The sequence below is a fragment of the Neopsephotus bourkii genome, unplaced genomic scaffold (assembly GCF_033783945.1).
Source record: "Neopsephotus bourkii isolate Nb327-2 ecotype Australia unplaced genomic scaffold, CSIRO-AGI_Nbou_v1 NB_318, whole genome shotgun sequence".
NCBI classification, from domain to species: domain Eukaryota; kingdom Metazoa; phylum Chordata; class Aves; order Psittaciformes; family Psittacidae; genus Neopsephotus; species Neopsephotus bourkii.
The window spans coordinates 4,026,613-4,040,597 of NW_026900826.1; the positions used below are offsets into that span (position 1 = coordinate 4,026,613).

The following is a 13,985-nucleotide window of genomic DNA, read 5'->3' on the forward strand; positions in this document are numbered from 1 at the left end:
ATCATTAATTCTACTTTTACTGTTGTCACAAGTTTTATCAGACACAAATTCATACTTTCCCTGTGTTAGTCCTTTACCTGAAGTACATGTATCATGACAAGTGTAATGGCTTTTTGGTCCTTGCCCCATTAGGTATTAGGAGCCTGTGTGGTCACAGATCATCCATTGACCATAGCTTGAAGCTGTAATGGACCCTCCAGTGTGGAATTCTGCCCTCTGAAGATCATCTGCCTGACTACAAATGGTTGGATGATATACTGGGCCAAGGAGTTCTACTTCATACCATATAACAAGGGCATCAGAGGGATATTGGTGCCTGTTTCTCTCACAGCTTCTGCAGAAGCCTAGAACAGACCTGTCTAAATTTGCAGCTCTGGCACTTGGATGGGGACAGTTAAGCGCCACAGTCTGCCTACTTTACCAGGTACCTTAGCTGATTCCGTGCTCAATGTGGATTAAACATCCACCAAATGCATGCCCAGACAGGATTCTGTGTACTGAGAAATGCTTTCCATTGAATATTTAATCTCTCTGTTACTTCAGCTGCTACTGGTTAAGAAACAAGGAGGGAGCTAGTACCAATCTACTTTGTATGACAGCTTACTAAACCACAACAGTTTGCCTCCAGCATTTAAACAGTATTTCCTAGTTCAAGGAACTACAATAATTATGCCTTTTTGTGCTAGTTTTTTCCTCTGTGCACAGTCACGTGTGTAACACCTGCTTTTATCTCCCAGGGCCTGGAGATGATCCCACAAAGCCTCCCTGAGGTTTCAGCTGATGCTGCAGAGACAGGCTGCCAGACAGCTTTGATTCTGGGTCTCAGTTTTGTTGCCTCTCTTACAAAACCCCTCTCTACTTCTTAGCCAAAGTAAATGTCAGAGTGTAGACAGTTCCACACTATGGATATCTATCCAAGCTAAAAGATATTTGGACCTGCAAAATGTTTTTTTCCCAGGATAATTTATGGTATTTTTTATAAAGCACTATGATTAGCAGAGCCCATAGCACGAAATCCTACACTGTGTATCCCACTGCCTTTCTCTGTCCTTCTTCTTTGTACCATTGAAAAGGATACCCACAGCCAACAGCTTTCCTGCCCAAGCACCTACGAGGTGCATCTCATTCTGCAGAAATGGGTGTGGGGATTATCCTAGTAAATCTTATCATTTTTCAACTTTCAGAAACACCCTGTGTGTCCTGACACCTAGCACAGGAGAAAAACATACTAGCCATTTAATTTAGAAAAAGATAATACACCATAATGTGCAAAACCCCAAACAGTGGCATCTATATTAATGCAGGTGCAGTGCCTTTAGAACACTGATATAACGAAGTTACAGGCTTCATTAAAAGTGTATATATAACCAAGCTGATATGCACCTTTAAGGTAATCATGCTTTCAGTTCACCCTCAACAATAACATACTTAAACATGGTGTTTCAGAATAAACTCAAGAAAAAGCCGGACTGAATTTCAAGGCTTGAGTGCTGCTGCCATCTACATGGCAGGAAGACTACAAACCAAAACAAACAACAAAAATATGTATGCTGCATCTACTGGGCAGGGCTGCAAGTCTGTTTGCCAGTGTGACTGTGGAAAATACAGGTCTGAAACTGGACAGAATCTTTTATTACCCTGAGCTTCTGTGCAGAAAATTCATGATTGAGAGTATGATTTCCCCAGGACCTGATTAGCAAGGAGTTTAGACATTGTTTACATAAGGAATATAATAAGGAAAATATTATTTTACTAATGTTGAATATTTTTAATATTACTCTGCTGAGTATTAAGCTTTAAAATGCTTATATATATATATCTATATCAAATCTCCCAGTTGCTGTAAAAATAGAGAGTAATTGACTTAAGGAAATGACATACAGTACTTATTTCAGCGATGTTATTTTTCACAGATATCTTACTGAGAGTATTGCCAGAAGAAGAAAACCAGTTTTTATCCCTGTTTATAAGAGACAATGTAAATTTAGGCTGCACAACTCACTCTTCTCAAGCTAAGGTTTCTAGAAATACATGACAGAAAAAGATAAGTGCAATTAAATTTGTACTGTGTAAGAGTTTCATCAAATGCACAGTCCACTCTAAAAAACCCTTAAGCTTCATGTTTAAAATTATTTAGCAACTTGCACTGCTTCACCTTGACAGCTATATTTGTACTTACCTACCACACCATATCCAGGACACTCAGATTCATAGCATGACAGGGAAGGTAGTCTTCATGTGATGTGCCTCTGTCCCGCAGCACAGTTCTTGGACACACTTTGGACTTTCCAGCAGGTGTCATTCAAGAAACAAACTTCCCATGGTCCCTCATAAGACAATTCCAGGTTATTGTGTGAATTTTATGTTGCATCCAACATAAAATTACTTCTTCAAAACTAAGATTGATGAGTTTTCACTTTGAGGGTCTATGAATTCAAATTACAACCCATCTCAAACCCTAGTAATAATTCTAAAAGCTTTGCCCAACAGTTCAGACTGCATATCCTATGAGTAAGGAAAAGCAGGAAGACCAGACCTTGAAATTCCTCTGCACCCTCTTCTCATGCAAGAACAATGGCCTGCAAAATTCAGCAGCGATATCCAGTGCAAGTAGCAGGACTTTGTTGTCACAGATGCCCTGTCAGGAACATGCATGCAACTCCAGTTTTGTTAAAAAGTCTCTTTTTTTTTTTAAAGAAACACTGAATCTCTCATACATATTTCAAGTTCCAGGTCAATTTGCTTTCAGAACATCTTCCATTGGACTGGGGAAGAGCATTGCTCAACAAAATACAACCCAAAATACAACAAAATACAGAAGCCATTGATTTCAATGATCAAATTTAAAATATGTAAATAGCACAAGAGATTTCAAAATATAATACTTTGAGTTGGAACCATAAATATTCAAAGTTTAGGAATATTTCAAGGCAGGAATCTAGGTCAGTGACCACTTAACAAGTATGAATCATTTGGAAAACTCAAACCCCCTGAAATCAAAGAGATATCAGTGAGTTTTTGTTTGGGCTTATACTAAAGGATCAGTAACTTGCTTTTTAATTTTCTGTTAATAATATAATGAATTATGCACATAACATAAAAAAAGCCTACAGGCTCTGAAAGCTGAAAATCTATCAAGACAGACCCCTGCATGTATCATCTTAAAGCTGCAATTTCATGCTGAAATAATGCTGATGCATGTGTGGGTCATCTCACACTTCTGTGGTATTTCTACCTTCTTCTGGCTTGCTTGTTCCTCCTCTGCTCTTTGCACTGAAGCCAGTGCTTGTCTTGACACAGCCTGGCCATATAAGCACTAGTGCAAACCTAAGTGAGAAGACATAGAAGCATATGGCTGGAGAGGAGAGAAGTCATCCTGACTATGAAACCACAACAGTTTATTGAGCCCTGCAACTTCTGACTTCTGAGGGAAGAAAACAAAAAGACTTTGCTCCTTAAGCAGTTTAAGCATTCATGAATTTTTTAACCCCTATCTAAAATTTAGACAACTAATCTAAAATATTAGCATATTACTCCCTTTGGCAGGATTCCTTCAGTGTAACCCAATAGAAAAATATATTCTTAATTACCTTGCAACTTCGTTATAAAATCAATCTCCATAAGCATTAATAGAGCAGTACATCAGACTGCATTAGTATAGAGATGTTTCTTCAGTTATGGCTTACAAGAAACCATTGCAGGAGGTTAATATGTATTTTTGTATATAGCTCTAAAGTTGTCGCTTTCATGCAAAAATAATGTTCTAAGCAAAAGTTCATCTTGAGCATATACTGTAAGACTGGTGTTTAAAAGACATCCAGACCACATGGGAAATATGTTTGCTTTACTGGCAAATAAATGTACCTACAAAAATTTCCTGCTTTACCTTACTGACACTGTAATTATAATTAGCACAAAGCACGCATAAGCATGTGCCAAACACCAATCATGACTGCACAAACCATTCCAAAAGGCTGTCTATATTGGCAGGCTGCTGATGTGCACTGCTTTGCAGAATTAAAGACAAGCAATCAAATATTGTGTTGCACAAATGTAATTGCTACTACAGCATTACTGGGTGTTATGGACAATGCCAATTCCTTGAGCTATGAGACCTCTTTGAACCTATCAGGTTTTAAAATAGCTAATAGAAATAGTCTTAAGGAGGTCTGTTATCCTGGCACTAAGAACAGAGCTGGCCCAAGTGAGCAGATGCTGATGCAAAGCAGGAATGTTTGCTGTGAAGGGAAATGGACATTTCAATGCCAGTGGAAGCCTACTGCAGCAAACCAGATGTGACTGGTAACAAGGATGTGTGGCAAAGGAGATAGCAAGGTCCATCCTTTATTTGCCACTTATTTTACAGACTGCAAGGTTCCCATAGAGTTACTAAGTTCCTCTAGTTATAGTCGCAATTTTATTTTTACATTCTTGATGTCTGCATCTCTGATTTAACCATAAAAGAGTATATATGTCAGCTGAAGACATGTTCTGCTCTCAGTTGTATTGTACAGGTATAAATAAGTCAATGGAATTATCCCAGACATCCAGCACAATAAATGAAAGAACGAAGCTATAACACTCAACATCCAGATTGTTTAGTCACCATAATTCAAATACAAGCTCATATACGCAAAAGATACATAAAATATCTTTATCTTCTCTGGATTGCAACCTATTTTAAAGACATATTCTTTAGGTGAATAAAAAAGGAAATGCTACTTCTTAAAAGGCCCATCCATCAATGTTTCCGTAGACCTCGCTGCCATACACTCCATTTAGAGATATAGACTTATGAGACAGAAATAAACAAAACAAAAAAGGTTTAATGTTTGTTTAACCAAAATCAGGCCACAATATGGCAACAGAAACCTAGTTTTGTCACTCCTGCAGCCATGACATTTCCCCACAATTAAGAAAGAGATCCATTGCCAGGGAATCTCTCCACACTGAAGAAATCTTCATTCTGCTAGGTAAGGCACCTTGACAGTTAGGAAGGATCACATCAGGCCATTATCTCCACCAAAATGTACAGATCCAGAAAAGCCCATCCTCAAGTCCCTTTGGCTTCATTAGCACTCTGACAATTTGTAATACAGAAAGTGAGCTTACTGCTCTAAGTAGCCATTATTTATCAAACCAGCATAAATCCCCAAGAACATTAGGTGGCCAATGAGTCTAATAAGCTCAAAATATTCTCCAAACATAACAATATATATTTTTTAAAAGACAAAAATGTATAGATGCTTTTCCCAGTGAGCACAAATAGAAACTACCTATCATTTCGGAAGAGGCCTCCAATCAGCTTCTCCAACTTCATATTGGTACTACATTTCCAGAGATGACGGTGATGGCAGTATTTATAGAAAAGGAAAATTCACATCCTAGGTACCACTAGATTTATAATCAATTTCCCATGCTCTTCTCTGCAAATAACATTTGTTGTGTTTTAGTTGTTTCTAACTACTCCATATTCATTCCTTCAAATACAAACAATGTTTCCAGTTATTTCAAATGCATTTGCTTTTGATCAGTGTTAAAATGTTACTGGTAATAAAAGCCAGAAGCAAGGAGAGAGAAAAATTTAAATTTTACATATATAAAAGACTATTAAAACTGATGCAAATTTTTATGGTCAAAGTTCTAAGATTTGTGATCACTACATAAACTAGAGAAAAACATCTAAAAATAAAGAGTTGATATTTTCTATGCTAGAAATATCTAAATTTAGTTGAATAAATCTAAAACTGTTAATGACGGACGTATGAATTGAAGCCACTAAACTAGCAAAAATAAGCTGATTTTATGGAATAAATTTCTTCTGAAAATGAATTGTTAAATGCATACAATAACAACTAAAATAAGCCATTTCACATCCAGACCACATATATTCTTTCTTGGTTGTTCTTGTGCATCTTCTGATTCTTCTGGCTGCACAGGTTTTTCTAACACACCTTACAGGAGCACACCTTAGATATCCAGGGATGTGACTTCATATCATCTGGAAAAGAAATGTATTCATGTGCCTTAACAATTTTAAATTTGAGGTAAGAGGCAAGATTTGTCTTTTTAAAAAGAAATCACTTTACAAACTTTTTATAGAGTACTAAGCTCTGTAATTTTTGTAACAGAATGAAAACTTTCAGCACTATCATGCTAGTGTTAACAAATATCAAAAGTCTACCTCCAGAAGACTCTTTACAGGATAATTGGTATAGCACAGGGGGCAATATGGAACCCAGAAGAGCTCAAGAGAAGAAATAGCATTCCTCAAAAATTTTCACCTGAACAACCTTCTCCTTTGTCTTCCTTTTTTGTTTTAAAAGAAAACATTCCAGCGGATCAGCAGAAAGATAATTTCTGTTTTAAAGTAATAGATTGATGATGTTTCCTCTGCAAATGTAATTTTCAAATTCTATGTATTTTATTTTAGCAGAAACAATCGTACAATGGCTGTAAACAGAAGTAATAGGAAGTTACACTAATGAGAAACTATATTCTAATTCTGTCATGCTTTATTAGAATTCCACAGAAGAACACACTCAATCATCAGTTTTCAGCTTCATGATTTCTCCTTATTTGACATATTGTAATACTTATAACCTGAGTTTTAAATATTACTTGTATCAGGAACACTGCCTAAACAGATACAACACCTTCCATGAGTCCATGATTACGAAGAAAACTTCACACACTGCATTTTCCCAATCTAATGGATAACTTGTACATTTATCATATCATCTATCATTTTTCTGTCTCTCTATGTCCTAGAGACAGAGGTATATGTTTTCCTGATCTCCACGGTGTCGTCTTCTGGTTTTACAGTTTGATTTACTATTTAAAACAAAACCAAACTTGATTCAAGATACTAATAACCTAAAATGCTGATAGTTTGTGACACTGCATCTACTGCAGTGAAGCTCTTATGGGTTCACCTCTGCCTGCACTCCAGAAATTCTTATCTGGAGTAATTCCTAGGCACAGCCACTGAGCAGTATGGGTGATCAGTGCCTGAGATCAGCAGGCTGCCCCTACATTGCATCCTAACCCTGCTTATTATCATCATCAACAACTTCAAGGACTCCAGTCCACAATCCGTCGTACTTGTCATGATGATGCAGATAGAGAAAATCATGCTTTTCTAGGGTGTTTCATACTTGGAAATGTACTGAATATTTATTTTGATGTTCTGCCTGTGTACTGATAAACAGCCATATTGGTGACACAGGGATGATTTCAATAACATTCTCTTCAGTGGATGAAACATGGAGCTGGCAAGTGAATATTCAATAGAGTAATCATAACATGCTTCATAACAAGATTGTCACAATTTTAGTACTGTATTTTTAAGCACATTGTGGCTAATAAGAATCTGTTCTTGATACATTCTCATTTCTATTTGCTGCAGTTCTGTCTCTCAAAGACTGTATTTCATGGACAGTCAGAGATCTTTCCCCTCTCTATGCCAAAGTCTATCTAGGATAAGCAAGGCTGTGGAAACTGTTTGGATATTCACTATTATTTGCTATTCATCCAGAATCACATTCTACCTTAAAAAGTAAAAAAAATGAAGAGGGAAAAATTTAATATGGGCAATGTTTCTGGTATGAATGGATGGAAGAGATCATGAGCTGAAGAAGGGATCAGCTGACTCAGGTAGAGACTGGCTACTGAAGGCCATAAGCATATAGGGCTCTTACCATTTACATGGTTTTCATCCAGAAGATAGAAAACACTGTAATTTCTGTCTACAGCTTCCAACTCAATCTTCCATTAAGGAGACTCGATTTCCCCCTGTAACCAAGTGAAGTAACAGTCTACTGCCTAGACTACTGCAGTATCTCTGCAGATCTTCATAGGAGATGGCTTGTGCTACTGCCTGTAGTGCACTGATTAGGGTGTATTTGGAGTTTGATGCTCAGCCTGACCTTAGGATTGAGTAGACTGCTAGAGGGGATATAGCTAGGAGGAAGAGGAGGCCTAAGTTTGGGTCTGTGAGGGGAAATGGGAGAGGGAGTGGGGAAATAAGAGCCAAAGGACATCTGTGCCTACATTGTTTCCTGTCACTTCAGCTAAAATCTACTGCTTTTTCTCACCAAAGCTGTACTTGCAGAACCCTCCTTAGTGGGCTTGCACCACATATGAAAGCTAAGACACCTCAAATTGTGTCATTCCTCTTACGTTTTGACTGCCAAAATTCAGAGTGCTTTCAAACCCCTCAAACCCCTTCTTAAGCAACTCCCTTTGGACAAGATGATCTGCACTCTGGAAGTGTGAATTTTCCACCACCGTTTGTACAAGAAAACTTGGGTGAAGAGCTCAGACCTAGCAGTCTAACTTACACATCTGTGTTGACTCAGTTGTGGCCTCTTTCTCTGTTTCCTAAATGTGGAAAATTTGTCTGATAAAACAAAACCCACTGCTGAGAATATTTATTTATACTAAAGAAGCACTCTAAGGGATAGTGAATTCCTTATAGGTTGATATGATCAAAAGTAAAGTTCTATAAAAGGTTGATGTAATTCTTATCTGATTATTATGTTTAAGGCCAAAGCAGAGACAAGTTTAAAAAGCCAAGGCTTTGCATGTCAAACAGAAGTAGTCCTCAGCATGGGGGGAAAATGGCAGTGATAAACCTACTATTAGGCATCTAGGAGAGAAACCCAGCATCTCCTCTGTGTGTGGGCTAAAACAGACATGAGCCACTATCACAGATAATGGCAGCTTGTAGGCACATGAAGGGAGCAACTAAAATCCATTTCACTTAGACAAGAAACTGCAGTCTGATATTTACCTGTGTCCATCACATGTGAAAAGTGTTTAGTGTGAATTATCTAAGAGAAAAGTGTAGGTTGAGGGGTTTTATTACCTATCTGAGAGTAGCTCCGATCACACATTGAATACAAGAAATCACAGGTAAATCTCAGATTGGTGTCTTGGGTAGTCAAATGGATTCCTGCTATTCATCTGAGTATATGCCTTTTTCTACAATTGCTGGAGGCCCACATCCAGAGCACTGAGAACATGCTCAGGACATAGAAAATGGGAAATTGAAATAAGCACAGTAAGCTTTATGTGATTTTAGGAAATGAAGATCACTTTTAAAATAAGTCTCAGTCAAATGTCAAGGTTAGAGACTGCTCCTTTCACCGCCAGAAAGCAGAATTCACAGAGATGTCTGTTAATGGCTGCTCTAGAGCCTTCCTGATTCATGTGGAAGTTGTAATAACAGACCCTTTCTAGGAACAGTTGGAATTCCTTGCAGGTACATTGTCATATTTTCACCTTTTCCTCATCAGAAAAGAAAATTAATGTATTTCTTATGTTATGACAACATATTGTAAGTGAAGCGGAAGAGGCTCCGCAAAACACATACAGTGACTTGAAAATGAAAACTGCAAAATGGAGTCTGTAAGTTTGCCCAGACTGTCAAAGATTTTAAAGTCAGAGGCTGCACCAAACCAAATGCTGACCTCCCAGGAACTCTCAGATTCCAAGATATGATTCAAAGTTAATGCACCTGAGAAATACTAGAGAAAATCATAGCCAACGGATTGTCATATTATTGTTTCAATGTTTGCTACTAAAAGTAAACGGTAAGTTTTAAGTAAATGTATTGTGTTACCAAGTCTTCCCTTTCAAACAAGCACTTCTGTCAGAAGTGTCTTAATTTCTTATCACAGAATTTCATCCGCACAAGGAGCAATAAATAATTCATGTTCCTAGCTCTTTGTTGTGTGTCCCTGAACTGCACAGAGCTGGAAGGCTGACAGCTGTGTCAGGACAAGCACCAAAGATCTGACATGACAAGTGACTAACAAGTTTCTTTCAGTCTATAGTGAAAGAAGACAATGGCATAAAGTGCAAAACCGAAATCCTGAAACAAAATGAAACTGTTTCTTTCTCCTTACCTAAGTGTTTGCTATGAGCTTATTTCCGACCCATAACCTCTGGTCATTTTATAGTACTGCCCAACCCCCTTTACTCCTCACATTCGCCTGGCCATTTACGCCTGTCCACGGATCAATATGAGCAATTCTTGGAGAAATACGATGTCTCCATGACAACCAAGCCACAAATTCTCAGTGGAAAGCAGTGAGACCAGTAGTGAAATCTCCTGAGGTTTTCAGACCTATAAGACAAGATGTCTTAAAATGCAGGAATGGACAGAAACAAAAGCCAGAGTAATTCATTGTTTATTACTAGTTTAATGATGTCAGATGGACCGAATGGAACTCAGTTTTTAAGTTTAGATGCTTTATCAACATGTATTTTTGCCAGTAAATATCACCTCCTGACAGGCTTTTATCCTTTCTATTACTTCATACAGATATGCAGAGTACAGAATTGGATATTCAAGTTCCCATCCAAATGTGTACACTTTGCCACACAGAAGTAATTTAAGGTGAAAATTAATGTTATCTTTAAGGTACGTGAGTTCTTTATCTGGACACTTTAGTGTCACCTCTTTTTTAATTTTTAAAGTGTTTTAATTCTTTCTCACTTCAGAACAATCACAACTTGCACAATCCACATTTTTGCCCATAGTTATCATTGAAGGGACTGTAGACAGTTTCTGAAGGAGTTGCCATGCACCACCGCAGGTGTGATAAGGAACCAAACTTGGCTCCTTCCTGAGCAGATTATGTATTTCTTTCTAAATCTCATGCTGGTTTCTGCTGTACAGTGCTGAGTCCAAGCCTACGTGGCTTTAAAACGAATATGGATTTACAATTCATTGGTTTCAATTATTCTAACATATACTGGTGTTCATTTCTGTGGAAAAGATGAAAAGGGAATGTAGTTCAAATCAGGTATATGACAGCAGTTGAACTCCCAAGGAATCTTGGAGGAGTGGAGTGTGCTGAAATATAATCCCCCAGACATGGGTCCTATCTGGGGTCTGAGATGACTTAGGGGACCTGACATGGATTTCAGACTGCACCCTTTGACTGAAAATTAAATCTCAGCAGTGTTCCTTGGGGAAGGATCAGGGGACTGTTGGCAGCTGCCCCCTGTCAGCACAGGCTGCAAGATTTGGAAATCTCTTAACTAAGCTGACAGGCCGCAGAGACGATGAATCAAAAATATGATACACGGATCAGCACACAAAGATGCAAGAGGGTACACAGAGACCAGATAAAGCAGGGAAGGGAAACAGCAAGTGAAGAAAGATGTTTAACTCTTTCACTAATGAGTACTACGCGCAGGTTACATATGTGGTGTATGTGGGTCAAACTCACAGTTTGCTTAAAAAGATCTTAGTATTTAGTCACAAAGAATGTTTTTAATCAGCTGTGACTCGATACACTTTATATTTAATTGTTTCCCTTTGGGATTCATTTAATATATTTTGTAGTTGTTCCATAACGAGAAAGATAATGAAACTACGTGAAGATAAATCTTTTAGTCACCAAAAAGGATGCACTCTATGGATGTTCTTGTATTTAGCTGAATCAATGTTAAAAGCCATTAAAATGAAATAAGGATCGTGAGCTGATTTAAAGAAAAAGACCAAGTTATTTAACGCCACCAATTTTCTTTCCCCCAGAAATACAGCATTTGAATGTCTGCCGCTACATTCAACTGCAGTATATACAGTCCTTCTAATTTTTCATAATCTCTTGCTACCTTCAAAGGGTCAGACACTGTACATATATTAAGTAAGCAGTGTAGTCCAAAACTAATTATAATGAACTAGTAGTGTCAGCTTTCTTTTTGGTCATAAAGCCTTTATCCTTTCTAAGACCTGAATTCTTGATGAAAGAGGAAAGGATAACAGCTCCACACTGTGACCCCTGGAGGTGACCATTAATTTGACATTGCAGCTGCTAAAAAGGAAACAGCATTACAATGTGCTTTTTTTACAGACCCAAAAGCTGTGTCAGATTTATCACTTGATACTTGGTGTCTGTCTTTAAATGCCTCTCACCTGGACTCTCAGACTCTTCCAAGACGCATCTGTCAGGCGTATCCTCCACATCTTGGAAGTTTGCCGAGTTGGAGCTCTTGTCATGCTTCAGCGCACCGACTGGAGCAATACAGAACAAAAACAGGGGGAGGCAGAAATGTAATGTATTCACAAACAAACACTTCCTGACTTTCTGCAGAGCTTTCCACGCTGAAGACATAATTTTGTAAACACAAATACGAGATGGAAATAAAACACAAACTCTAAGTACTTATATGCAACCACAGCACAGTTGAAAAATCTATAGACAAGAATTCACCCGGGGAGAAGTTTGAGGCAGTGGCTTAAATGTGATCCCTTTGAAGGAGAAAATCATTTTTTTCTTACAGAATCCTAAAATAATTAAATAAATAAAAGCCATTAAAAGTGCTTGTCTGTTTCACCAAGGAAGCCAGTAAACAATTGTAATTACTGCAGTCATTCACCAGGGAGAGAAATGGTGTTGGTTTTAAGACAAAAATAAGTTGTATACGACAAGTTAAAATGTGTAATAAAATCAGTGATAATGCCAAAGTGCAGTAAAAACCAGACTGAGTTATGCTTTAGAGATTGCTCGATTTTATTCCTTCTTTTACTTAATTGCTAAAACCATTTTCATTTCAGACCAGGAAAACATCTTCATGAAAACAATTATTTGCTGTGTAGGACAAATCCCACATAAGTCTTCCTGAACAGAAGAGAGGTATTCCCCTTGTCAGTGTCCTCTCTTATGCTCCTCATCATCACATGGAGCCACACAGTTTGAACATCAAATACAATTACAAAACAATATTTTATAGACAAGCACAGTAAAGACTCAATCTCAGTTTTTCAGTCCATTAAAACTCTTAGCTCATCCCATTTCTTAGGAAAAGAGTGGTGACACGGAAATACTTTTTCTTTCCTAATCCCTAGAAAACTAAGCAAGGTTCCAGACTTCCATGTGGATGGGGATACCAACGACTATACACAGTCTCAGTGTAGTTTTGTCCTGTTCTTAAAACAGGAAATTTGTTATCTCATAACTTTGCATGGAGTTTCTTTATGTATTATTTTATTTTACCAAATGAGTATTTGCTGCAGGATCACTTCATTTAAGCAGCCATTTAAATTTCCCCAAATTATGAGTGAATCAACAAGGCCTCAGGGCATTATTCAGACAGGAAGAGCTCAAAGGACACATATTCCACTTCAGTGCTTTGCGCTTTCCCTCAGTTTGGAGCTATTGATCCTAGGTCACCAAAAGGTTCCATCATTTTTGACTCCTGCATCTACACAGAGTCTGTTTGAAGCAATCAGAGCTTCCATACAAATGTGGAATTAGATCTTTGAAAATACAATATTAAAAATGATAAATAATAAAATCTACTATAGTGACACCATGCATTTCACCTTTAAACAAACAAACCAACAGAAGCCAGTAAGTTTTGCTTAAAAACCTGCCTTGGACAGCAGCTAACCATCCAAGATTAAAACTCTGCTTGGGTAAAGGAGTAGCACTGGTTAAATCTCTAAGCTTACAAAAAGCCAGTAAACTGCTATCAATGGCCAGCGTATCCACAGGAAGTAGATTTTCAGTTCTTGTCTCTGCCATGGAAGTGCTGACATGACAATCTATATGAGGTGACACTGAAGAAAAGCTTATAAAATAAATAACAAATGTTCTTGTTTATACATGAAAATAGTATGCTATGTGCAGGGAGAAATGTCTTCAAAAACATCTGTACTTTTCCCTGTTTCTTCCTCCATGTAAATGATTTTCCAATACACTAATCGGAGGCTTCAAGAAAGAAAACTTGGAAAATACAAGCGCACATATTATGTTTTCAAGAAATTATTTTGTGCCAAATTTATGAAAACATTCTTTCTGGAGCAGTTCTTCCCACTCAGCAGTCAGCTCCACTGTGCTGTGACAGACTGAGGCATAACAGCTGCATGAATTTAAAAGTCAGAACTGCTCTGAAATAGAACAATAGGAAAATTTCCAGCAGAGTATAAAAGGTGGCTATGCCTCTGCAGACAAAGAGAAAATCAT

General features: G+C 37.7%; 1 protein-coding gene across 4 annotated transcripts in view; it reads right to left on the reverse strand.

Moving 5' to 3' along the window:
- Positions 1-4,403: 4,403 nt before the first annotated feature.
- The window catches only part of WDR72 (WD repeat domain 72), a 113,580-nt gene continuing 103,998 nt past the window's right edge, over positions 4,404-13,985 (reverse strand). For all 4 annotated transcript variants that reach the window (XM_061347441.1, XM_061347439.1, XM_061347440.1 and 1 more), the window contains 2 exons: positions 11,933-12,031; positions 4,404-6,001 (listed from right to left, as the gene is read on the reverse strand). In XM_061347441.1, coding sequence (XP_061203425.1) covers positions 5,946-6,001; positions 11,933-12,031 — 155 coding nt within the window. In that variant the 3' untranslated portion in view covers positions 4,404-5,945. The remainder of the gene's footprint in view (positions 6,002-11,932; positions 12,032-13,985) is intronic.